Here is a 26,835-nt window from a genome sequence, read left to right on the forward strand (position 1 = left end):
AAGAAGAAATGTTTCTTGAGCAGCAAATCAGCATATTAGAATGATTTCTGAAGGATCATGTGACACAGAAGATTGGAGTAATGATACTGAAAATTCTGCTTTGATCACAGAAATAAATTATACTTTTTTTTTTATATTCAAATAGAAAACTTATTTTAAATAAAAATATTTCACAATATTACTGTTTCTACTGTATTTTTGATCAAATAAATGCAGTCATGGCGAGCGTAAATTACTTCTTAGTTCTTACCAACTCCAAACTTTTGAATGGTAGTAAATTATGAATGTAGAATTCAATTAAACTTAATTTTTATAATTCAATAATTCAATTAAACTTAGCAGACAAAATTTCTAGGTTTTAAACCATTCAGTTTGGTAAATGGCAGAGCAACTTTTAGCAATAACTGGACACACACACACACACATCTATATAAATTAATAACTCTAATACCATCGAACATACCAATATAGCTTCAGTATTTAGAACAACCTAGCTTCAGTATTTAGCATCATGATCCTTCCTGAGGATTGTAAACTACGCTCAATATGGAGGTTAGCCAATAAAAATAGAGGTTATTTAAATATACAGCAGAAGTATAAAGGGTTCACAAGCAACAAAGCCAGGTCAGATAGAGAGTGCCAAAATGGTCTAAATGATTAAATGGTGCACGAAAGCTTGACTAACATTAAAAGTGGCAATAAAATGCCACAAAAGTGTAGATGTGTCATACCTGGTGCTCTCAGTTTAGCCTGGCTGGGCGATCGTGCCAGTGGAAGACTCTGTCTGAGGATGTTAGAGCGACTGAAGCCCAGCGGCAGCTCGGCGTCGGCCATGCTTTCCAAACTCTCCGCAGACGCATAACACATTCGCCCTCCTACCTGCTCACCCAGCGACTGCTGCTGCAGCCCCGCAGCGCTGCGTGGAGTCCGCGCCTGCAGGAGATGGAGACAGACGGATCAGTGTGTGTGTGTGTGTGTGTGTGTGAGGGAGGGAGGGAGAAATCATTCTCTAATTGCCCGTATTGCAGAAGTAGCAGTTTTGCAAGGGTAATGAAACCTCTATGATGGGAAGGCAAAAGAGCATCTAGGGAAAATTAGGATGTGTGTGTGAGTGAGTGTCTCCAACGTAGTGAAAGGAAACACATGCAGGCTGAAACATTCTCAGATCATGCTGATAACATGATCATGTCAGCTCGACTGCTGCTGTGGCCAATAGTATCCAGCTGCAGACCCGCAGCACCAGCAGTTTCAGAACCGCAGCCACAGAACCGGAGTTATTGACAACGAGAGAGCACGGTGAGTAGTCTGTAATGTTTTTGCTATCATATGTTTAATAATTATCGTATATATTAGGTTAAGCATCTTCAATTTAATTATTGTGTACATTTTGATTGTTACTTTTAAAATTATGCTGCTGTTTGTGTGTGTTTTATTGAAATGTTTTAGTTTTCATATAGAAAAATTTATGATGCACGTGTTTTTGACTTTGGAGTAAACATTTATTTTGAATCTTGTGATTAAAGTATATTTCATATAAAATGCCCAGAAGTTTCAAACATTATTTTTAATATCACAAACAGGAAATTACTCGCATAATACGATGAAACGAAGAAATGTATAGGTCTACAACTAATAACTGTATAGGTCTACAAATAAATTACACAAGATGTATATAATGTTTATAAAATGCTTAATATGTCATTATAAAATGCATACATAAAGTATGACGTATCGTGTGTAATAAAAGCAAATTACCCCTTAAAAACCATAAGGTGGCGCTACTCTTTTAAAAAATGTAAGCTCCGCCCCTCACTTCCGGTTCTGTGGCTGCGGTTCTGAAACTGCTGGTGCTGCGGGTCTGCAGCTGGATATATCTCGCTGTGGCTGAAGCAAAAGAAGACAACCCACACGAGACATCCTCAAATTCATGTTGATTTCTCAATTTAGCTCTTCACTCATGTTGTCATATGAATAAATATTTGCATGTCTGTTTATTTTCAGCTCGTAAGATTTCATAATTTATATTTTCTTGTTTTCTATTTGAATACTTTCAATATTCCTTTAGCATGCCCTAATAAACATATACATATATACACATTTCAGTAATAGAAATATTTCTTATTAGTATCGGTGTTTAATATAGTGGTGCTCCTTTATATTTTTGTGAAAAATATCTTTTCAGAATTATTTGACAAATAGAAAGTTCAAAAGAATAACATTTATTTGAAATACCTTTCTTAACATTATAAATGTCTTTACTGTCACTTTTGATCAGTTTAATGCATCCTGAATAAAAGCATTCATTTCTTTCAATTTAAATTTCTTCAAGTGGATTTTGCTGTATATTTTTTATATTCACTGTAATTTTTTTTCAAAGTTGTAAATACAGATTACTGGAGTAGAAAATACTATTTCAGTCTTTCTACTTCGATTTCACAATTAATTCAATGTGTTACAAGCCGTTTCCGTGTGTGTGTGTATTTTTTTTAACAAATCAATGGGTTTTCAATCAGCAAAAAAACATGATTTTTAAAATTAAAATAATATAATACAAAAAACATTTGACATTCCAGAGGTTTCCTAAATAACAAACCAAAATGTCAAAAAGATTACCAAACAGACAAAAATTGCAAAAATACTTCATTTTTACAAATTTTCAAGAGGAAAGTTTTCTGCTCACACCAATACAGCAATATCTGCTTTCTTTAAATCTCAGCACAGCACATGTGGATGTGGCGGTGCATAACAGAGAAAGTTTGCAGTTGTAAGAATCTTAACCTCACCATACTGTTCCTGCACCTCTGATTGGCTAATACATTTTAATTGACATGCATTCCAGCCAATCAGAATGCGTGAAGTCTTGATGGACAGGACAGATGTTTGCAGCTGTGCCCCTCCATGCCAAATTTCACGGGTGTTAACAGTCCTGGAATACCATTCTAGTGAGAGATATAATCAGGAATGTGCTGCGTTTCAAACATCTATTTACAAACCAGATAAATGTAACAGTTTGACAATATATTGTAATTATGGATGCATAAATCTAGTGAGAATCGCAGCATCGATTCTGGCATCTGTCTCAATGGGCTACAGGTTAATGGCTTCACAATAAGAGTGAATTAACCTCATTTCCCCTTAATAAATACATTAATTAGCATGACAGCATCAACACGACAGCGCTTATTGATTGAGAAGTGTGGCCGTTGTGCATGCAGGGACGGATTATGGCACAGCGGTGCCCTGGGCACGGACCGATTAAAGGCCCCCCTCGGTTGAAATTTTGTTCCTTTTTTATTCGAAATTTTCCCAAACTTGTTAACTATATAATAAAATATCACGATTCTCAAATATAAGTAAATGCATTTTGCACCTTTATAAATCATGTTAGTTTATCTATAATGGGCTATGGGAAAAGTATTAGTATAATCTATTAACTAGCCTATGCATAAAACCCATCTTTTAACTTGTAGATATGGGTGTCATGTCATAGAATATTTTGAATACGACTGGCTTTGTATTTAACGTAAATTTAATAAAAACATTGTAAGTTACTAATTATAACACTTTCATTGTACATAAAGAGAGCAAAGAATATTTGCATTATCAAAGAATATTAACTTCATTCTAGACAGAGTTCAAGCACTCTCAACAACTCCCGTTATAATCACTGAAGCTGTTTATACTGTGAAATGAATATCTTACTTACATCGTACACACATTTGCACTTTGTTTATGATGAGAGAATTCTCCAGAGAGCAGCATTCAGTCAGCGAGCGCGCACACTGAACAAAACACGGGCTTTTCAGCGATGAATCATCTGAATGCCTCTGATTGACCATTGCATTCATAAACTCAACAGAATCCTGTGTGATTGGTTATAATGCGCAGCACTGTAAAAACGCGTCTGGCTCAAAGTCAGCCAAAGCACTAATGCAGATTTGAATTTGGCAGCTGATTCTGTGCTGCACTGAACGTTCTAATCGTATCAAATATAAAAAATATATTATTCAGCCATTGTTGGTCTTTAGGAAGCTGCATTCAAAATCCTCTTTGCTTAAAATCCTGAGAGGGCACGGTTGAAATCGGGTTCCTGGAGGAGCAGTATTTCGGCTGGGCCCCCCTCTGGTCTAGTGCCCGGTAGGCACGTGCGTTAATCCGTCCCTGCCGTTGTGTTTATGTGGCCAGAGAGGGAGATTTGCTATTGACTTGGCAACAACAAGAGAGTGTAAAGTGTACATTTATTACATTATTGAGTTATATAAATAAACACATACACAAGTGTTATTTTGGTATCACTGAGATAATATTATATAGTTTTTATTCATATTTTGACTTTGTTATTTTTATATATTTTGTATTCATTTTAATTTTAAAGTTTTAGTGATTTTGTTGTGTGGTTCTGTCATTTTTATGTTTTTTTTTTTTTTTTTTTAGAATCAAGTTAAACTAAATGACAATGAAAAATTTTGTAGCTGAAATAAAATATTTTAAGTTAGTTAAAGTCTATTTTATGTTTTTTTTTTAGTTTATTATAATAACACATTTTTTTACTTAGCCTATAGTTTTTTGTTGTTGTTGTTGTTTTGGTCTATATAACTTTTATTAATTTGTATTTCAGTTTTAGTTATTTTAATACATCAAGTTAAAATCGAGAAATGTTGTGAAGTGAATGCCGTTTTGGCAATTTTCTGAAATAAAATAAGTTTAAGTTTTTATATTTTATTTTAGTGAAAATTAATTTTATTTCAAGTAATAAAATTGATTTTAATTTGTGGTTTTCATTTTAGATTTAGTTAACTATAATAACCTTGACACACACAATTCTGCTATTTTATTAGTTTTTTTTTTATTTCTATAAAGTTTTTATTCCAGTTTTAGTTTCAGTTATTTTAGTGCCTCAAGTTAGACTAAATGAAAATGAGAAATACTGCCTTGGCAACAAGCTGAAATAAAAAAAGTTTAAGACTTTTTTAATATTTTATTTCAGTTAAAGTTCATTTTATTTCAAGTAAAACATTTTTTCATTAATTTTTATGGTTTAAATTTACGTTTTAGTTAACTATAATAACCCTGACACACAAACACAGTTCTGTCAAGACAATAAAAAGTGCATCTTAAATTAAATGGACATGATGTGTCAATGACATTGAGAGTATTTGGTTATGATGGCTTTCCAGGTGCACAGTCATCCAGCAGTCTCTTAACCCGTCACGACCGCCTGCATCTTCCATGAGTCTCCTCTTTCTTGAGTGGTTTGTTGTCAGTGACAGGCCTGCGTATGCTTCTGCAGCGACAGCTCTGTGTAGTGTCACTCGTACAGTTTACCTCACACCGCAAGCCTGGTGTCAGACATTTGAGCTCGACACAGACAGTTACAGCTTTGGTGCGTCATACTGATCTGAGTTTGCACTGAGGTCCACGTCTCCACTCTTCCTGGAAACAGAGATTCACAGACAGCATCCAGAAGGAAGTCGAGGAACTCAGTCTTTGTAATATTGATCCAGCTGCCATACAGATGCAAACTTCTTCACCTTCACTTCAAAGGCTGCTGATCGATTGATCAGTGGAGGAAAATGTTAATCCAGAACTGACATCTTGGGCAATGATACACAGCACTTGTAGAGACTTGATTTAATATAAAGATCTGAAAGTTTTTAATTATTTTTTTTCTACTCACCAAGGCTGCATTTACTTAATTTATTTAGTTAACGTTTTAAGTTTATGCAAGCCCCACAACAAAGCAATTCTTTATTTATGTAGTATTATTTATTATTTTTCTGAGAGCGAAAGAAACAGAAAGACTAAAAAAATTGTCGTCACGCTCTAATTATCACCCATAATGCTCACATATCCTATTCAGGATTACATTTATCCAAAATTACCATTCAGACTCTTACATTCTCGCAAAAAAAGTTAATAAAAGTAAATGCTGTTCTTATTTTAAAATAAATTCTTTCTATTCATTACAAATCCTGAAAAAGTACAAAGGCTTCCACAAAAACACTAAGCAGCACAACTGTTTTCAACATTGCTAATAATCAGAAATGTTTCTTGAGCAGCAAATCAGCATTTTAGAATGATTTCTGAAGGATCATGTGAGTAATGATGCTGAAAATTCAGAACAAATTATATTTTAAAATGCATTCAAATGTCTATTTTAAATTGCAATAATATTTCGTATTTGTACTGTTTTTACTGTATTTTTTTATCAAATAAATGTAGCCTTAGTGAGCATAAGAGACATTTAAAAAAAATATTTGAACAGAAGTGTATCTTACAGGTAACAGCAACCCCGGCCAACACTAGCTACTTTTGAAAAGATTTTATGGAATTTTTACCTTTAACAGGATTGGACACTGGCGGACAGGAAACAATTAGAGAAGAGGGATTCAGGGAAATGCAATCTGTTGAGGCCCGACGATCGAGTACTTGAGCGAGACACTTCAGGGCAGAACTGTCCCAGCTATAAATGCATTTACAATCGCCCAGTATGAAGTGTCTAAATGGCAACTAATTATAAATTGCTGAATTTTTAACAATCTATTCATTATTGATATCCATTATTAATATTCAGATCTAATATATGCATGTGAGAAAATCCAACAGCGATGAAAGAACCTGGTTCAGCACAGTGGAAGGTTCTTGTAGTCCAGCATGCCGCGAGCTCATCGGTACACCTGGGGCCAATTTAACCAAAGCGAGCCGTGCGTTTCCACATGCTGTCAAAGAGCTTCCAATCTAGGGTAACCAGGAGGCTTTTAGTTTCCTGTCTTCGGAAATCTCCCCGTTTTACAACACCTGCATAACAATATATTGCAAAAAACGACCTACACTGCCTGTTACCAGAGCAATGTGCAGTGATTATTTTCACCAACAGAGGGCGCTGTGAGCTTGCTGCCACCCAGGAACGCAGTAGCCCCTCACTGCAGAACAAAGATCTGGGGGGCGTGGTTGGATCCAAATCTAGGGGGTGGAGATTGGTAGGTTTAGGGGTGGAGATGGGTGGGTTTAGGGATCAGGAGGGGGAGACGGGTAGGTTTAGGTATATGTAAGGTGGGAGGAGTTGGATCTGGATGGACTGCGGCTCTCTAGGACCGAACCTGCCTACCCCTGGTTTAGGTATAAGTAAGGTGGGAGGAGTTGGATCTGGATCCAACCACGTCCCCTGGATCTTGTGTGCTGCAGCGAGGACCAGAACGCAATTTGGAACGGCAATTTGCCGCGGAACGCGATTGGACTAGTTTTGAGTGGCAGTTGGGCTGGTTTTGTTACTCAGACCTGGCAACCCTGCAGAGCAATATTTCATCCAAAATCGCATACTTCCCTACTATATAGGCAAAAAACAGAGGCTGCGTCCGAAAGCCTAGGCAGCTGACTTTCTGCCTCGCTGCCCTATCAGGCAATGACTTTGCAGGCAGCATTTTTGCACGAAGGCACCTCATGAAACTGATTTCGGACAGGCTTCCGAGGCAGCGTAACGGTTTAATGATCTACAACAAAATAGAACGAGTTTGGTGATAACTAAACGAATATTTAATTACTATAATATTAATTTATCGCTAGAACTAACATCAAAGTGCAAAAGGTTAGTCAGAAATATGTCACACAAACTGACCACCAAACTCAACTTTCAGACGCCATCTTTATTTTTTAGTTCAGCCATCACGGAATGGAACACACAGGATTGTGGGATATCAAAGGCAGCGAAGGATACATTGCTGCCTTCAAAAATCGATCAAATTAAAGCATCTCGTTAGATAGGAAGGGAAGCTAACTTTGGATTCGGACGTGCCTTGATGCCTTTCTACCTTGGAATGAGTCCTCCGAAGGCAGCATTTAAAGGGGTCATATGATGCGATTTCAAGTTTTCCTTTTTCTTTGGAGTGTTACAAGCTCTTGGTGCATAAAGAAGATCTGTAAAGTTGCAAAGACTAAAGTCTCCAAAATAATGATCTTTAAAATAGCATCATATGACCCCTTTAAGATCTTTCGGACGCAGCAAGTATGTGAGGTGAGTAGTATGTCTGAATTCATAGTATTGGAAAAATGGTATGTGAAAAGTACCCGGATGACCTACTTCTTCCGCCCGGATTCTGAAGTGCACATTCGATAGACACTTTACTATCCCATGAGGCCATGGGATAGGATTTATGAATGGCAGGGAAGCGACGCAACTGACGTTGGTAGGTCATGTGACAGTAACCACATGGCGGATGTAGTACGTACGAATTTAATTCATAATACTACACATATTCATACTATATAGAACATACTTTTTTAACGGTCGTGAAGTAAATTCAAATTCAAATGTAGTAACGGTTATTGGTTTCAAGCTTCATGGTGACAGTCACTATTCATGTTAAAGTAATACTGTTTGTTTGTTTTGTGCTGTTTTGTGAACAATTTGAAATGTTCTCGAAAGTTCCGTCAGTGAATAAATAAAGTAATAATTGACTAAACGGTTACACCTGCAACAACTACATTTGCAGAAAGCATATACTTTTGTGCTCAAAATAAGTCTAAAATGCAAATAATCATAATTAGGAGTAGTAAGCATAAAGTAACATTTATCCACCTTTTTCTTCAAAGCGGAAGTAAGCCTATGGGTGAGACTTCCGGTTTATTAGCCGCTATAGGTAAATAACGAGGAGAATAACAACGTGCAGTAAACGGTAAAACTGTTTGCACTACAAACCAGTGTGTTCATAATTAAGATAATACATTAAAATAATATGATAAGACACACCAACTTTCAATATCAAGCAGCAAAACGAACTATTTTGTTCAGATAAAAATAGCGGGACGGAGTGGACATGAGACCGGAAGCCAGACCCATAGAATTTACAAATGGCCGCCCCCATTTTTACGACAAGAAAAAGGTGGATGAAATGTTTAAAAAATGGTGTTAATTACAGTTTGTGAAAACGAAAGTATGAAATACAAAAATATTAAATACAAATATTTGTCAAATACAGTTTTATTAATCATAGGTTATATTTTTATTTTTTTAATGCGTTTTTGTAAAGTCATAATTTTGTTATAATATGATACTGTTTTGATCTGTTTGCTCTTTGGTTATTATTTACTATTTTTATAGTGTGATTTTTGGTGAATACGAATAGTATTAAAACTAGTAAGGGTCAGTAAACATCATAATTATTAATTATAATAATATTAGGCATACATGGAACCCACAACAATTAAACAATGTTAAAATTCATAGATAATAGCAAGTGAGATTTCAATGATTTTGACCACCGAACTAGTTAATGTTCCTGGTTTTCACTCTATTCGCCATCTGAAAAGCGCTTTTCATCTGAAGGTTTAAACAGCTTACAAGAACAGAGCAGACCAGAAAAAAAGCTGAAGGCAAGTTTCTTGCTCAAAAGGATCTCAGTAACACTTCAGATCGTAGGTTTGTCACGTTCAGCTCTCCAGGGAGTTAAAGAAGTCGATTAAGGCCATGCACAGCTTGACCAAATCAGCCTCGGGATGCTCTGTAGGTTTCTTCAACACCTGTCCTCTCTCCTGATCCTGTGAAAGGTGTCTCAGCTCTGGAGGAGTTCCAGCATTGTCCCAGTGCCAAAGAGACTGTAGGCGTCCCAAGCGCCCCTAGGGGATGCAGACCGGTTGCTTCACTTCTCACATCTTGAAGACCTGCAGAAGTCCCTTGAGGAGTTCGATGTTCTAGGCTGCATTTACAATGGAGGTGAGTCAGTGCTCTGGAACCTTGTGGAGGAGTTTGTCTTGAAGATGGATTTCCAGGAAATGCATAGAGTCTATAAATAAATAATTTGCCATATAGTTTCCATAATAAATGCTCCTACGGAGCCGCTGGATTATCCCAGTATGCACCTTCAGAATGCATTGTGCACACTTTAACGTTAAATGTTACTCCCTGTGAGGCAGTGTGCAAGAGCAGTGTTTCACCATTCATTCAGTAGACCATTACCAGCTAATGTATTCATACATTTCATTCACTCAGTGCCATTTTGTGTCATGCATCGTTTAGTTTGATTGCACTGTGTGGATATATTGTGATGTTTTGCATCTGAAGTTTTCCTTGAGGATCATTAAAGCTACACAAACATGCAGAAACACATAAACATGCATACACATACATCTGGAGAGGGAGAGACATCTCTTACCTTAAAACTCCAGTAATGTGGCTGCTAAGAGAATGAGAGAGAGAGACAGAAGGGAAAGAGCAATGAGTTATGCAGGTTTACATCTATTGAAACACATAAACTAGCATTCAAAAGTTTGCGGTCAGTACGTTTTTTTGTTTTTGTTTTTTTTTTTTATATATTTATTCAGCAAGGATGCATTAAATTGATCAAAGGTGACAGTAAAGACATTTAAAATGCTGCAAAACTTGTCTATTTCAAATAAAATGCTGAACTTTATATTCATAAAAGAAAGCTGTGAAAAAATGCATCATGGTCTCCACAAAAGAGCAAACTGATTTCAGCACGGATAATAAATAAAAATTATTCTTGAGCAGCATATCAGCATATTTGAATGATTTTTGAAAGGTCACGTGACACTGAAAAACATTTTAAGCTGTAATAATATTGCACAATATCACTGTTTTTTATTTATGTATGCATTTATTTATTTATTTTTTTTAATCAATAAATTGGCGAGTATAAGAGACTTATTAAAAAAAATTAATTATAATGACCCCAAAAATCTGAACAGAAGTTTATTTCATCCATGAAAAACATTCAAGATGGAATAGAAAAATATGGATATAGGTATTTGAGCTCTGTTCGGTGATTGACTGTTGCTGTAAGCCAATAGAAAAACATTCTAAGCATATTCTTAACCACATTTTACACAAAATTAAGAGAAGTTCTTGATTGTGTCAAAAACCAAAGGCCATTGGTTTAACACAGTGTTTTTGTATGAAGGAAATTGATTTTCAGGCTTTCAAGGCACCACATCACCACATTCTCTGATCTAGAAACAAATCATGAGTTGGTATTTAATGCTTTCAAACTCTTATTTGTCTGTAGAAATAAAAGCATAAACCGAACATGAAAATGTGCAAATAGTTGTACAGTCTTAAATGCCATATTCCATTCAACTAACCATCACAGATACAGGATTGTGGGATATCATTGGTAAAAAGAGGAAGGGCAAATCTGTGCTTATTAGTAGACATCTTAATAGATGGGATGTTATGCAACCCCTGGATACCTGCAGATACTGCCTGAGAAGGCATCATTTTTTCTGGATTCATACAGGCCATGTAAAACAGAAGTGCTTCTTTGACTTCTCATATTGGTGAAACTCAAAACACTGCCTCACTATGTTTTGAAACACTATTTAGCTAATCGCTAAGACCAGCAGAAGTGTGTGAGTCAGAGCAGAACACAAAAGCCACTTTTTAATACACTAATTCACACGTCCGAACACACACACACATACAGTAGCAGAAGGGCTTTAGTTACAGTACGAGTAGTTCAGTATGCGAGGAAGAACAGAAATGAGATGAAGACCCACCCTGACCTGACAAGCAAACCCACCTGCCTCCAATCATATTTCTCTCAATCCCTCTCTCTGCCTCTCATTGATTATGTCTCTCTCACACAGGCATCATTCTCTTGTGTGTGTGTGTGTGTGTGTGCTTCTCTCTCACTCACACACACACACACACACACACTCACTCAGACACTGCGGCAGGCCACACCTGCTTCTATACTTGCATGTCATACAACCACCTACACTGTTGCTATGACGACACAGACATCTACAACATCACTACAATTTAGCATACATTAAATTCAAAATGAAATTAAAATTGTCCCTTTTTACTTTCATCAAACATTGCTGATCTGTGCATAATTTACCTGTGCACACTATTCTAGACTGAAAAACATCAAAAAGCCTCAAAATAATAATAATAATATTTTTATTATTAAATAATTATGTAACAAATAAAAAATAGAATTACATCTTTATTCAACTTGGAACTGATTGGAACGGTTTATGAAATATAACTGTACTGTAGGTAATCATAAATTAAAATAAAATAAATAGAGAAGAGAATCCATGGATGGATGTTGTTTGCAAAAAAAACTTGAATATTGTTTCTTTTTTTTCCCTTTTTGTTCTAATATATGTCAAAATACAGAAGTAAAATTGTAGGCAAATGCTCATGTGACCTTTTCCACTTTATTTTTAAAAACACATTCCTAATTTTACCATCCATGATTCATCGGTGCACGCTATTCTAGATGGAAAAAAAGTAAAAAAAAAAAAGCTTAAAAATAATAACAACAACAACAACTATTATTAATATCATTATTCATACTATTATTAATACTAATTTTTATTAAATGAAATTATTTATTTATAAAACAAAATAAATTGTTACATCTTTACATTCAACTTGGGACCAATTGGAACCATTTATAAACAATAAAATAAAATAAAATATATATATTGCTTGCAAAATAAAAATCCCATTAAATATTCTATTTCAATATGAAGTATGTCTAAATTCAGAAGTAAAATGGTACAGTATGTGAATGCTCATGCTTTCAGGTTGACAGCATCCATATATTACATCCCACCATAATACATGTTCACACACACACACACACACACACTATTTGCACCCAAATACATCCTCAATCGTACCATCAAGCTGTCAGTCTCTTACTCTCTGTCTGTTCACTGTGGATTTCTCATGTCCTCATAGACTGATGAAGGTATGATACCATCACTAATTAATTAGCTCCATTCTCGGCCGACTTTCTGTATCTAGTTCTCCTCTCCTCATCTGCTGTTTCTCCATCTATGGACTGTAGTAACTTCCTTAGTCTCTCTCTGCATCCTGAAGCTAACAGCCAACATGAAATCACAATGGACCCCATTTACTTTAATACATACTCCTGGTCTTATTGTGCACGTCACGATTCAGCGCATGTTTTTCCACAGAAAACTCTCATCATAACTGCCTGAGAAACAAGGTTTCATCTGATGGTTACTAATAGCCAAATAACTGTTCAGTCACAGTTTTATTTTACTGTGGTAGGTAATGCAGCCTTTCTGAATTGCTGCCAGTATTAATACAGTCATTTAATGCATATTAACATTACATTTTAAGACAGATTTTAAGAATCATTACCATTGGGTTGCATGGAGATGCTCTGGAGGGTGAACTTGACCTTCAGCCTTCACGTCCCTGTCAAAAATCCTCAAAAGTGTGTGGTTTTTGAGGAGGGGAACAAACCCCTACAATCCACTGCAAACTCACATTCTGATACATAATGCTCACATTGCAAGATCCAATCAGCTCCTGAAGAATAAATCCAAGTCCTGCCCTACATTTCCTCCCGTTTCACGCACAGATACATCACTTTATGGAAGTGAAATGCGAATGTCGTTTCATGAAGTCTCTGTCCTTCAATGCTCTTCCTCTCTCTGGGTCTCAGTCCCCTGTATGCCAGCTAGCTATGTGATGTCATTGATTTCCTACATGAGCTTGGTTACCATGGCAACGGTAGACTCCCCTCTCTCTCTCTCTCTTTCTCATTCCAGTGGTGTTTGGAGACGATGGATGCAGCCAGACAGGCAAATACACAGAGCAAATACAAGCAATGATGGAGAGATTCCAAGAGGAAAAATAAAGAGGGGATTGATCAAGAGAGAGAGAGAGAGAGAGAGAGAGAGAGAGAGAGAGAGAGGGATGGCTAAAAGAAAAGAGCAAATGGCAATATGGAATTGCACATAGCTGCAAATATAAGCTAGACTTGTACATTTTCTAATGAGAATTTCAGTGATTGTGTATTTGAAAGGTTCACAGTGTTAGACTGTTGTGGGTGGTTGCCAGGGTGTTGCTATGCGGTTGCTAAGGTATTTCAGAATGTTGCTATGTGGCAGTGTTGTTAATGTTTAACTAAAACTAAAGATGTGGAAACTTGAAAATGAGCAAAATACATTTTTCACCTTAATCTGAAACTCCTGATTACATGGATTCCTATTGGACTGACTGTTTTGCCCGCAAAATGTCACCAAACAACGGTAAATGTGAACTTATTAAAAACATTTTTGTAAATTGAAATAAAGCTGAAATAATAATTTAAATATTAGATGAAAAACTTAAAATGAACATTTTTGAACATTGTCGTCTTGGTAACTAACTGTAAGTTTAATTACTAACTTAAATAATGACTGATTTCATTGAACATTAACTATGACCAAACCTTAAAATTGTTTAAAACAATTTTATGAATTGAAATAATGCTAAAATAAAATTGTATATAAATATTAAATACAATATTTTATATATATATATAGCTAGCTAGCATTGGCAACTAACTAAACTAATTACTAACAAAAACTAAAATAAATGTAAAACTATATAGAAATATTTTTTTAAAAATAATAAAAATGACAAAAAGCACGTAAAATTATTAAAAATGAAACTAAAACTGAAAATATAAAATTAAAAGCCAATTAAAAAAATATGACTAGAAATTAAAATATTATATAAATAAGTAACACTGCTATGTATGGTTACTATGTGCTTGCTTATTAGTCCAGGTCAAAAGAATGAAAAAAAAAAACAACTCAAAGAGTTGACTGCAAAGAGGAGGAGGACGATGAAAGAGATAATTAGAGGTGGGAGGAAGTATGACAGACAGAAGAGGAGACAGGAACACAAAAAACAGAGAACAAAAACTAAGACAGGCGGAAAAACACTCATCAAAGGCCTTTTCAATATTTAAACCGAGCATAAATATAGAACAGCATTAATTCTAAGGTAGCTGTGTGGAATCAGGACAAAACGGGCCCCGATTCAAACCTGCATCTCCCATACGATCACCAAGGCTCAACATATCTGGAGCAGACATACCAAATACAGACAGACACAGACAGTCGCGTGTGTTACCTGCTGCCGCGCGCAGTTGGTGTTGACCAGCGTGGCAGCGTGCTGCGGAGGGTATTTGTTTCTCTGATGCTCCATGTCGCCGCTCTTGTGGAGCTTAGCATAGGCCTCCATGTCGGGGTTGGAGAGGCGGCGCGTGTTGCTGCCCAGAGTGTGATAGCGGCGCTGATATTCGGCATCATCCCCACGCAACATTACAAACACTTTATCTCGCCAGTTTTTCTTCTAGTTCTCCCTCTCTCCTTCTCCCTCACAAACCTGTGGAGAGGAAAAAGTGGAAAGCAAAAGGTCAAGAGCTGGATATTTGGTATGTTGAATGGAGCAGTTCGATGTATACACACTAAAGTTTGCAAGATTAGGATTAGAGCTTCCCAAATCATTGCATTATAAAATATGATGACTAAAGTGACTGGATGGTATGTTATTTCTGATGCAATTTGTATTAGTGAATGCTTTTAGGCTAATATTACTCAAAACCCCATGTGCTACAAATGAGGACTAGATTCTCTGATGTGTTTCCAAGACTAATTTGATGAAGTTGTAGTATGTCCTAGTTTCGGTGTACTGGCTTACTGTATACTTATAATTGCATGCTTTACTATCACACATACAGACACACACACTTTTCATAACACACACTTTGCAGAAGTATGCAAACTTGGATTCAGAGATGTGTTATTATTGTTAACTGAAACTAAACTATTAAAAACAATTTTCATTAATTGCAATAAAGCTGAAATAAAATATAAAATAAATAAATAAAGCAATAATTCAATTAAATAAAACATTACATAAAATTAAATTAGATAAATAATAATAATAAATCATTTTACCACCACAGGACTATGTAAATGTACAGCCAAAAAAAGAAGCAATTAACTGAAAAAAGTGGTGAACACTAAAAAAAAATGTCTTTTTTTAATGAAAAGGATTGGCAACTACCTGAAATAAAATAAGTTTAAATTGAAGTACTAAATAATAATAATAATAATCATGTAAATGTACTGCAAAAAAAAGGGAATTAAATGAAAAAAAAGTGGTGAACACTATATAAAGTTTTTTTTTTTTAAATGAAACGGCTGGGCAACTACCTGAAATAAAATAAGTTTAAATTGAAGTACTAAATAATAATAATAATAATAATAATAATCATCATCATGTAAATGTACTGCAAAAAAAAAAGGAATTAAATGAAAAAAAAAGTGGTGAACACTATAAAAAACATTTTTTTTTTTAATGAAATGGCTGGGCAACTACCTGAAATAAAATAAGTTTAAATTTAAGTACTAAAAAATAATAATAATAACGAATAATATAAAATAAAACATTAATTAATTAATTAATTACTTAAAGCTAAATAGAGATAAATTAATAAAAATGACAAAAAGCACATAAAACCGCTAAAACTAAAATAAAATTTAAATATAAAAATGAAAGCCAATTTAAAATATTAATAAATACTATAATAGTATTATGTACAAACATTTACAGGTACAATCAGATTTTACGAACTCTGAATCAACCAAAGCTGTTTTATAAATTAAGTTTTAGAAAAACTTTTTTTTTTTTGCTTCATGTTCACGTTTATTTATAAAGCACATTTAAAAACAACTGTACCAAAGTGCTGTACCATTTTAAATGTTATTAGGCATTATAAAATCACAGAGCAAAACACTAACTCATAAGATAAAAAATAAAACATGCAGATAAAACTATAAGCAGCTAACAAAAAATAAAATAAAACGTGTATCTTGTTTGCTGTGTATCTTGTCATGCAAGTACAGATCATAAATAGAAATTACCAATGCAAAACATTCCAGCATGTTGCTATGGTGTTGCTAAGGTTCTGAGTGTTTTTAGAATATTGTTATGTTATTGCCAGGTAACCAAAGAAAGTCTACCCCCCTCCCCCCAAAAAAAAAACAAACAAAAAAAAAGTCAAAAGGTTCCATCTTTGAAATTTCAAATATTATAATTCCTACACTTTAAAAAATGCTGGGTTAAATATAACTCAGCGCTGGGTTAAAAGGGGACAAACCCAGCTATTGGGTTGTTTTGACCCAGCAGTTGGGTTGTTTTGAACCCAACTGCTGGGTCAAAACAACCCAAACGCTGGGTCAAAACAACCCAATAGCTGGGTCAAAACATCCCAAACGCTGGGTTTGTCCCTTTTTAACCCAGCGCTGGGTTATATTTAACCCAGCATTTTTTAGAGTGTACAGTTCATGTCCATACTGTTGTAGTGTTGTAGCAGCATGAGTTTGTGCAAAATCACTAACCTAAAGAATGAGCAATAATATTCCTTCCATTAGTGAATATCATTAATTATGGCTAAAATGTTTGAAAAAAAACTGATCCAGTAATATATGAAGCAACCGTGTAAAGTGACAGTAAAGATGTGATATTCGTGTACACTGATGTCTTCACACAGCAGTGAACGATACAGTCATATCTCTCAAACCCAACAGGAGGGAAAACTGACGTGTTACAGGAGGGAAGAGGAAATCAGGGATGTAGATATAAGACGGCGAGATGGTGGGACGGAAATTGTCTGATGATGTGATAAAGTTTGAACATGATAAAACATGCAGGCAGGTTGTCATACCGATGCCTGGCAACTGCGTGCTGATCGAAGAATTATGATTTTTGTGTGTGTTTTGCTGGAGGATATATAGCGCAGTGAGCTCTAGCACATGTCAGCTAACACTAATGCTGTCTGACCTGTCAAACTGAGAAACACACAGCCTCTGGACTCACTCACAATACCACTATAAAGCCGAGAATGCGGTCATGCACACAGAAAATCATTATACAACCAAAGAGAGATGCATTTAGCTAATTTTTGCATTGCATTAACACACAGCTACAATGTGAGTGCTTAAATAATAAACAATAGGAGCACAGAGCAACAAAATTATTTGTAATAATAATAATAATTAATAATACATAATTTTAACACCACCATAATAAATAAATAACACCACAGGACTATGTAAATGTACTGCAAAAAATATTTAAAAATAATACATATATGAACTACTAATTAAATGACTAACAAAAAATACAAAAAACTAAAATAAACAAAATAAAAAACAAAGTAAAAAAAGAAAATAGCTTAAAACTTACTTATTAATATTTTTATTAAAACTTATTAAAAACATTAAATTAATAATAAATAAATAAATACATAAAACTAAATGTAAAATAAATACTAAATAAATAAATAATATTAATAAAAAAAATCTAATGTTTTTATTTTCAGGAACATAAACATTCATTAAATAACACTACCTTCCAGTTTGCAGCTTTAAAATAAATAAATAATAAATCTGGTCATAATAGTGCGTTGCATACCTCACTCAAGACATTCTAGCCGGTCGAATGTGAAAATAAGCTGGAGAAAAACTCTAAAGAAAACTGGCAACAGAACAACTTGAAAGAAAAATGTTGTTTTTCATAGATGTTGTGGAGACACAACACCCACCGAGGAGCCCAAAATATAGGCCCAAACTAATAAAGACACCCAAAACAACAAAACCCACAGAAGTGATGGGAGATCAGAGGAGAAAACATTGTATTATCATGCCGACGAGAGGAAATCTAGATGGAGAAAGCGTTTCAGAGAGTAAAAATAGAATAATCCACGGACAGTCATAAAGTTCTTCATATGCTGATCTACCACAAGAGCTTTTAAACCTCCTCTACACCAGGGCAGCTGTAATTAATGAGATGGACAAGTGGGTGGAGACTATTGCAATTAACCAATGAGAGAGTGATTGGGTCTCTTGCAGCATGAAATTATATTTGAATATTACAAATCAGCATAGCCAAATTTGAAAGCTATTAAAATAAATTGAGAACTTTTTCAGGAACATTTATATTAAAAAGCACCAAAAAAGTAGTCCATACAACGTGTGCACTATATTCCGAGTCTTTCTAAAGAGATATAATGCCTAATAAAAGCTGCAAAACCATCAAGAAACAGAAAGCGGAAGTAGAAAAGTTAGCACTCAAAAACACACTTCCATCTCATTATATATGGCCTGATGCTGAGAGCTGAAGGAACTGCACTATTGAACTTTCTAGGTACACAAGTCGTGTCTGTCGGTATGCAAACAGTCTTCCCAGCTGGACTAACACACTTTTTCCCACCAGAAGGCAAGGACACTGACAAGCAATTTGAGGTGAGCACACAAATACAACCAGACACAGCTCTGCTTAACATTTAATGTAATTACAGATCATTTATTCATAATGCTAGCTGCTTGGAAGAAACCAACAACTGGGATGGAGTCAAGTAAACAATACCCCCACTGAATTTAACGGTAAAAGACTGTAAAAATGCTACAGTGAAATCCTGTTAAATGGTTAACGGTAAATTCCCCTACTATATACGGTGAAAAAATGTATTGGACATTACATGTATTGGGCATTAATTTTATGGTAGTATACTGTTTTTGGAAGTGAAAAAGACTGTATAATTTACAGTGAATAACCGTAAATTGACATTCCCAGAATTCCCTGCGTTACATTTCAAATTTGATGTTTTTTTGTTGAAATAACTATAACTATTTTGTATATTAGGGTTGTGTGTTACACCTAATGTTGTTAAATGAATGTTTATTGCAATATTTCAGTTTCATGTGTGTTACCATGGTGGTGTTTGTGTGAAAGACACTGTGCACCTTCTATATATGTTATTATTTAAAAGCTGCTTGTGATGGGCTTTGGTTCATCATGTGACTTTCTCATCACCACCTGCATTTGGTGGTTATCAGTGTATTACAAAGGTACAAAACAGATTTCAGTACTTCAGTAGGTTGGTATAGTAACATTATATCAGTTAATGAAATTACGGTATTTAACTGTAAATTTAAGTTAAAACCGTAAAACCTAAAACATTGCTACCGTATTTTTTACGGTAAAATTCCGGCAACCACAGCTGCCGGTTTTTTACCGTAAATTTTACAGATTTTTTTTTACAGTGTGCTATAGAAAGCACAATTAAATGCTGTAGTAAACTATAATATGTAGGTAGAGTCAGAACTAATTTTAGGTAAAATAAACTAGTTTGTATCTTATTGAAGAAAGTGTGGTAATGCCAGCGTGTTGCTGTAAAGGGCAAAATGTGCTGCTTTTCTGTTGTTCTTTTACAGTATGTGAACGTGCAGTTTGTGTTTGCATCTTGCGTTTGTGTCTCATGTCTTTTGTAGCACCACGTGCATGACACTGCGCTAAAAATGTAGTGCGTTAAGTTAAAAGTAGTTCAGCTTTTAACATTTTCATTCCACGGTCTTGCGTCTCGTGTTTTTAAACACAACATCATGAGACGCTCAAGTTAATATAAGTTCAACTTTTCTTGAAACCTTGTGCTTTGAAGCATTTTTTTTCCATTCCACTGCATGTCTTGTGTTTTTCATCGCAAAAACATATTTCTGTGTGAATAGCACCTAAGAAAGTCAATTCTGCAGTGAATTATAAGTACAATCAGAACTATTTCTATAAAAGTAAACAATGCATTGGGTTAAAGTTAAGTACTACTTGCAATAAACTACATTTTTTCATTGTTTCAAAGAAAATGTGCTCGATTTGAAATATTCCTGTAGTTCAAACAGTATAGCATGGTGCTAGCAATGCCAAGGCCATGTACCATAAACAGTGGGAAATGAGTTCAAAACGTATGGTTCAATGTTGAATAATTATGGTTCAGTGTTATTTCAGTATCGAGATACTATTACAGTTTTTAATAATATTTTGAAAATGTTTATATTTTTAGTTTTAGTTTAAGATGTAGTACTTATGTTGTGTTTTGGGCATTTTTTATTAGTTTTTATTTTATTTTAAATATGTGTATATAGTTTTTATTAATGTATATCAGTTTATTTTAGAACATCAAAATAAACTAAAAAAATTTGAAATGTTGCCTTGCCAACTAGCTGATTTTATATATATATATATATATATATATATATAATTTTATTTCAGTTAACGTAACAAAATATTTTATGGTTTTAGTTATAAAAACATATAACTATAATTGTGAAATAAATGCAAACAAATAATACAAAAAGCAAGAAATTTTTACATTATCTAAAACTGGTACAAAGATTCACTTTAGCAACAGACAAAGACAAGGAGAGAGAATGTTTACAAGGTGCGTCATACAAAAACTACCAGGACTGAGACGAAAAATTACGACTTGATGGCCACCAGTAACTTCAAGTAACATCAAAGCTGAAGTGTGTAATTTGTGTGACACTGGCTTCACCAAACATAATAATAATCATTATTTCCAAGCAGGCTTTCTTTATCAGCCCTTGTGCCCTGCCAACATCTGCCAATGTTCAGATAAATATTATTATTGCTAGTCCTACATTCACACCGGTGGTTGAGACAGAGGTTGGCATGTTATTCCTTTCAAACAAAAAGAGCCATTTTAAAAGCAGCACAACATTTAAAGCCATTCTAAGAATTCGAGTTACACACTTTAACTTTTAGGCCCATTCTGATGTTGAAGTAAAACAAACCATTGTGACAACCAATCAGCAGCTAGCAGATCCCTCAAAGGACCAATCAGTGCTTTGCAGAAGCACATAAGCAGTTTGTTAATATTTGTAGTATAAAATGCCAGGTTTATTAGAAAGCTAGATTAGTTCAGTTCTCGCTTTACTTATTATCTGTCCTTGGTTATAACCGCAGGTATCATGCAATCATCTATAATGACAAAAGAACCCATCTAATGTCCGTGTGTTTGTGTGTGACAGAGTGCACAAAGATTGATTACCACCCAATTTTACCACTCCTCAGATAGACACATAAACCAAATGTGGCATGACAGGTGTTTTGACCCCCGGACGCCTCTAAGCAGGTATGAACGATCGGCTGTTAGTGTCAGGGGATTCTGGGCATTCTTGCCTGAGGGGAGTCAGTAAAGTGGCCAGAAGATTAATGGTCCTTCGTTTAGTGTCAGGAACAGATGAGAGATGATGAAAGCTGGGTGAAAAATAATGGAAAAAATTAAACACAGGAAAGACACTGGGGTTCATTAGAGGATTGTGAGGAAATTAAGTGCTCTTACACAATGGTTCATGAAATTAAAATTATTTATTGAGTTATTAATTTATTAAATATAATTAAATATATAAAATTAAATACTAACGTACAGTATATAATTTATAACCTGTTTACTAAATTAGGAAATTAAATAAATGGATAAAAAAATTTAATTAAATCTAAAAAATATAATATAATATTTCTGGAAATAATATGTATGCTGTATCAGTGAAAAAAACAAGAAATCATTTATTTAAACAACTTGCTGATCTAACAGAAGAAAATTATATAAATTAATAAAACAAATAATTAAATAAATATAAAACAGTTATGTAATATAATATAATATATAATATAATAATATTTTTGGAAATATTCTGTAAACTGCATCAATGAAAAATTCAAGATAAATTTTTTACTTATTAATTTAATTATAGGAAATTATATGAACATAAAAATAAATATAAAAATTATTAAATATAATAGAATATTTCTGGAAATAATCTGTACACTGTAAATATACAAAGAAATCAATTAATTAGACTGTAGGAAATTCTATGAACAATAAAAAATAAATATAAAAATAAATGTTACATACAAAATGTTTTGATTTATTTTCTAGTCCCGTTTCAGGGCTGATTGTAATCTTGAAGCGTAATGAGAAACTCCCCAGAATCCTTGACCGCATCGGGGGCGTGTCCAGTGCTTCTGATTATGACATCACAATGGAGGTCATCACTCGTGGTGACGGTGACCTCGCTATTAAACACTGCCATAGATACTGTACACACACCGTTTGTGTGCCATAGAGTGAGCAAACAGGCTGAGATGAGAGAGAAAGAAAGAAAGAAAGAAAAAAAGAAAGAAAGAAAGAAAGAAAGAAAGAAAGAAAGAGGCAATAATAAGGATTATTCATGTTGGGTTTAATAATATATCATAAAACAGAAATCTAAAAGAGATGATCCATCATCTACAGGTGTTTAATAAAGCAGTCTGGTCTGTGCTGGACTTCAATAACCAGTCCAGCAGCACACAGTAATAGGGAAGTTCATCTAAAGACCCCCTAACAAGAGAATGAAAATAAAAGAAAATCAGAGAACATATGAGAAGTCTAACGCTGTTTGACAGCTTTACTGTGCTGTTACAACATCTGCACCCCAGCAGCGAATCTCCTGATCTGTTATCAGGCTCAACTACTAGGGATTTCTCACTATCAGATATGAAATCAGACGAATCAGTGGGAAAATGTTTTTAACAAATGAAAAATAAAGTCTAAGGGCCTCATTTTAATGTACAGTTAGATTTAATTCTACATTATTACTGTTCAAAGGTTTGTGGTTGGTAAATTTTTTTAATGTTTTTGAAAGTAGTCTCTAATGCTCACCCAGGCTGCATTCATTCGATAAAAAATACAGTAAGAACAGTAATATTGTGGAATAATATTATAATTTAAAATAAATAGTTCCTATGTGAATACATTTTAAAATGTCATTTATTCCTGTGATGCAAAGCTGAATTTTCAGCATCATTACCCCAATCTTCAGTGTCACATGATCCTTCAGAAATCATTCTAATATGCTGATTTGCTCAAGAGATTTATTATTATTATCAATGTTGAAAACAGTTGGCTGCTTCATATTTTTGTGGAAACCCTAAAACATTTTTGTTAGGATTCTTTGTTGAATATAAAGTTCAAACGCATGTTTATTTGAAAGAAATCTTTTGTAACATTATAATATTTTACTGTCACTTTTGATGCATCCTTGCTGAACAAAAAGTACTATTCACAGGCCACTGTCTTTAAACCATTTTATAAGGCACACAATTTTTTTTATTTTTTTGTATTTTCATTTTTGTTTTCAACAAGATTAAAGAAACATTTAAATAAAAAATAAATAATGGAAAACAAGTTTATTTTCCTTACCCCATTGGCTGATATTTTTCTTGTTTTTTTTAAGCATACACATTTAATTTTGATATTTTATGTCATTTTGCTTCTCAAGTGTGTTACTTGCTTTAAAAATGTTTAGATATTTGTACTGGAAAACAAGACAAAAATCGGAAGAAAATCACATTTTGCAGTGCAGTTCTCAAGTTCCTCACATGCAGGAAATTAGGGCGCAAGATATGCACGATCCCAAATTAAAGATATCATGATACTGAAGTGAAGATGTCATAGAGGAAACGAACAAGCAATCATAACTTGAGGCTGATATTTCAGAGTACATGAAACACCTGCTGGAAGGTGAAAGTCTGATTAGATATTAATCAGCGTTAGCATAAACCAGCGGGACATAAACACACACTCGCTAAAGTGGAAGTTGGAATAAAACTCCAACTAATTCTGCTTGTTATCCAGCACACAACTTATTACGCACACACAAAGAGGCATGTTGCTTTGGGAAAATAACGAGGAAACTATCTAATTATAAGTATGAGCATTAAATCATCACAGCGATGGCTGAATGTTAATTAATTTCGCCATGAGGAGAAACCCATATCACGAAAAATTGTCAGTGGACTGAGATTTCACACCAGTAGATTTAAATTAGGCACAAAATCTGACCCCTCGCCACTAGGTTTTAATTAACATCTCTCCCTCTGTCTCTCAGGACTCTCTCGGCGAAGACGGGATCCTGTTTAACCTTTGACCTTGTGACAGACCGCCCGCAGGAGGCTCTAAACGGCCACAGATTGAGGATTGACACTAATGTAGCCGTTCTCGGGTCAGTCCCCCCATGAGGAGCATCGCCGGGTGTCAGAGGACGTGTCTTAAATGAATAACCATCCTATCTGCATGGTTCATCGGCAGTAAAACATGCAATGCTGACCTCGATAATGAAACCAGATTTAATGGCTACTTGCGGCAACTGCAACGCTTTCATCTGTAAGCATGCATGTAAAACCGTCAGCGTGCATATGGACTTCAACATATGGGGTCACAGATGCTGTGAAAGAATCAGAAACATGTCCAGAAGACCAAGCTATATATGCATGCACATTAACCTGTAACCATCAATGCCTTTTTGGCTGAAAAAGGCAGTTTAGAGACCACCAGTCGTGCCACGTTTTATCAAAGCTGAAAGGAAAAAAGGAAAATGGCTCAATGAACATTTGGACTAGTGGCATAAAATCTAGTCTACTTTGTCACTTATTCTAGCAAAATATGATGCACTATACTATGCACTTATACACTTTGTACTCAACCGTGTACACTCTAAAAAATGCTGGGTTAAATATAACCCAGCATTTTTTAGAGTGTAGTATATGAATTTTATAAGGTTATTTTATCACTCATAATCGGAGTCTTATAGCCCCTCCCCCTCTGCGACATAATTAAAGCTGCGACAGTTGAGTGCATGAAGTTGAAGAAATTTTGGTGACATTTTTGACACAATCCCTCATTAATTTCTGACCCAGCATAATATAAATCAGTGCTTCTCAGCCAGGGGGCCGGGGCCCACTAGGGGGCCTCAAAAAACTTACAAGGAGGTCTCAAGATGACTTACAATTATTTAAAATAAGACCAAACAAGCATTAAAATACTCTAAAACAACAAAACATTTGTGATATTCCCACAGTTGTGGTCTTGACCGGTCTTGAAATAAAATCAGAGTCCTCTTAGTCTGAGACCAAGACAAGGCCAAGTACAAATGCTGTCGAGACCGAGACAAGACCAAGACCTTCAAAAAATGGTCTTAACAGAAAAAATGCAGAGAGAAATCTAATCCAGTTATTACCATCCCCAGTTGTTCATAATGTCAAAATCGTACCGTTTAAACATGATTTTGCTCTTTGTGGACTGACAATGACCGTTCAGTCAGAGACATTTTGGCACCTAACACTTGAAGACTTAAAATGCCAGTGCAACAGTGCTAATTATAGTATTGCTCACTCAAAAACACGCTCCTATGTTCTTGTTTTACTAGACAGAGAAGAAGACATGGAGAAACAGAGAGAAGCAGGGCACATCATATGAAAAGTCTGAATGGAGGGATTTCAGTGCCCACATGACCATGACATCAGAGCATGAAGAGATGATTGACAGGATTTTTTGAGCGTGTGCGTGAGACGCATGCAAGAGGTCTGAGTATTTAAAAATACTCGCACAGCTCCAGTGTCGTTTAACAGCCAGCGACTTCAAAAATGTCCGGAGAATAAGAGAGAGGAAAGGAGAAAAGGATGATGGAGAAGAGAAGCATGCAACCCAATTACTGTACAGCAGCACTGCTGCAGTGGCCTTCAAAGGAAACTCTGCCCTGATATGAAAATCCATAATCCAAACAGTAATGAGAGAGAGACAGAGAGAGAGAGAGAGACAGGGTGAAAATGAAAAAGAGTCACTGTCTTCCTCTCCGCACTGTCTTTTCTGACAAGAATGCGAAGCCTTGCGGGAGGAGTAACTGTCGTGTCAGATAATTGTCTGAACAAAACAAAATATTCAGAAAGAAGAAAGTACGATGCTTGTGTAATATAAATAGCCGACCGTCCTCTTTCACACTTACACTGATTTATCAAGAATATCTAGAGCTGATGTCTTAAGCATCATATATTGCTCAATCTTCAGATTAGTCATTTGAAGAAACTGCTAACCGTGAGTATTACACATTGGATTTAGCATTTTTTAATGACCTAGGCTGTTCTGAGTGAATTTTATCCTGTTGGCAATGTTCCCTGTAATTTATTTTTTCTTGCTGAGCAAAACTTTTCTCTATCGGGCGGACATTTCGGCCACCTGAGCAAAACCATTCTTTATAACAGACCTGTACAGTGCACACACACAAAAGTGTGTAACTTTAACTTTTAATGTGCTATTTATACTTGATTTGACCCTTGATGTAAAACAGTTTTTACAGTACTGTGTTACCAAGAAATTCTAT

At 34.9% G+C, this 26,835-nt stretch overlaps 1 protein-coding gene across 1 annotated transcript in view; it reads right to left on the reverse strand.

Moving 5' to 3' along the window:
* LOC107677164 (SRC kinase signaling inhibitor 1-like) overlaps positions 1-26,835 on the reverse strand; it is a 62,742-nt gene that overhangs the window by 28,355 nt on the left and 7,552 nt on the right. Inside the window, exons 2-4 of the mRNA XM_016471949.1 lie at positions 14,906-15,160; positions 10,149-10,172; positions 732-933 (exon numbers count right to left, since the gene is read on the reverse strand). Of these exons, the coding sequence (XP_016327435.1) occupies positions 732-933; positions 10,149-10,172; positions 14,906-15,097 (418 nt within the window). The 5' untranslated portion in view covers positions 15,098-15,160. The remainder of the gene's footprint in view (positions 1-731; positions 934-10,148; positions 10,173-14,905; positions 15,161-26,835) is intronic.

The sequence above is a fragment of the Sinocyclocheilus anshuiensis genome, unplaced genomic scaffold, assembly GCF_001515605.1.
Source record: "Sinocyclocheilus anshuiensis isolate Anshui unplaced genomic scaffold, SAMN03320099.WGS_v1.1 scaffold392, whole genome shotgun sequence".
In the NCBI taxonomy this organism is placed as follows: Eukaryota; Metazoa; Chordata; class Actinopteri; order Cypriniformes; family Cyprinidae; genus Sinocyclocheilus; species Sinocyclocheilus anshuiensis.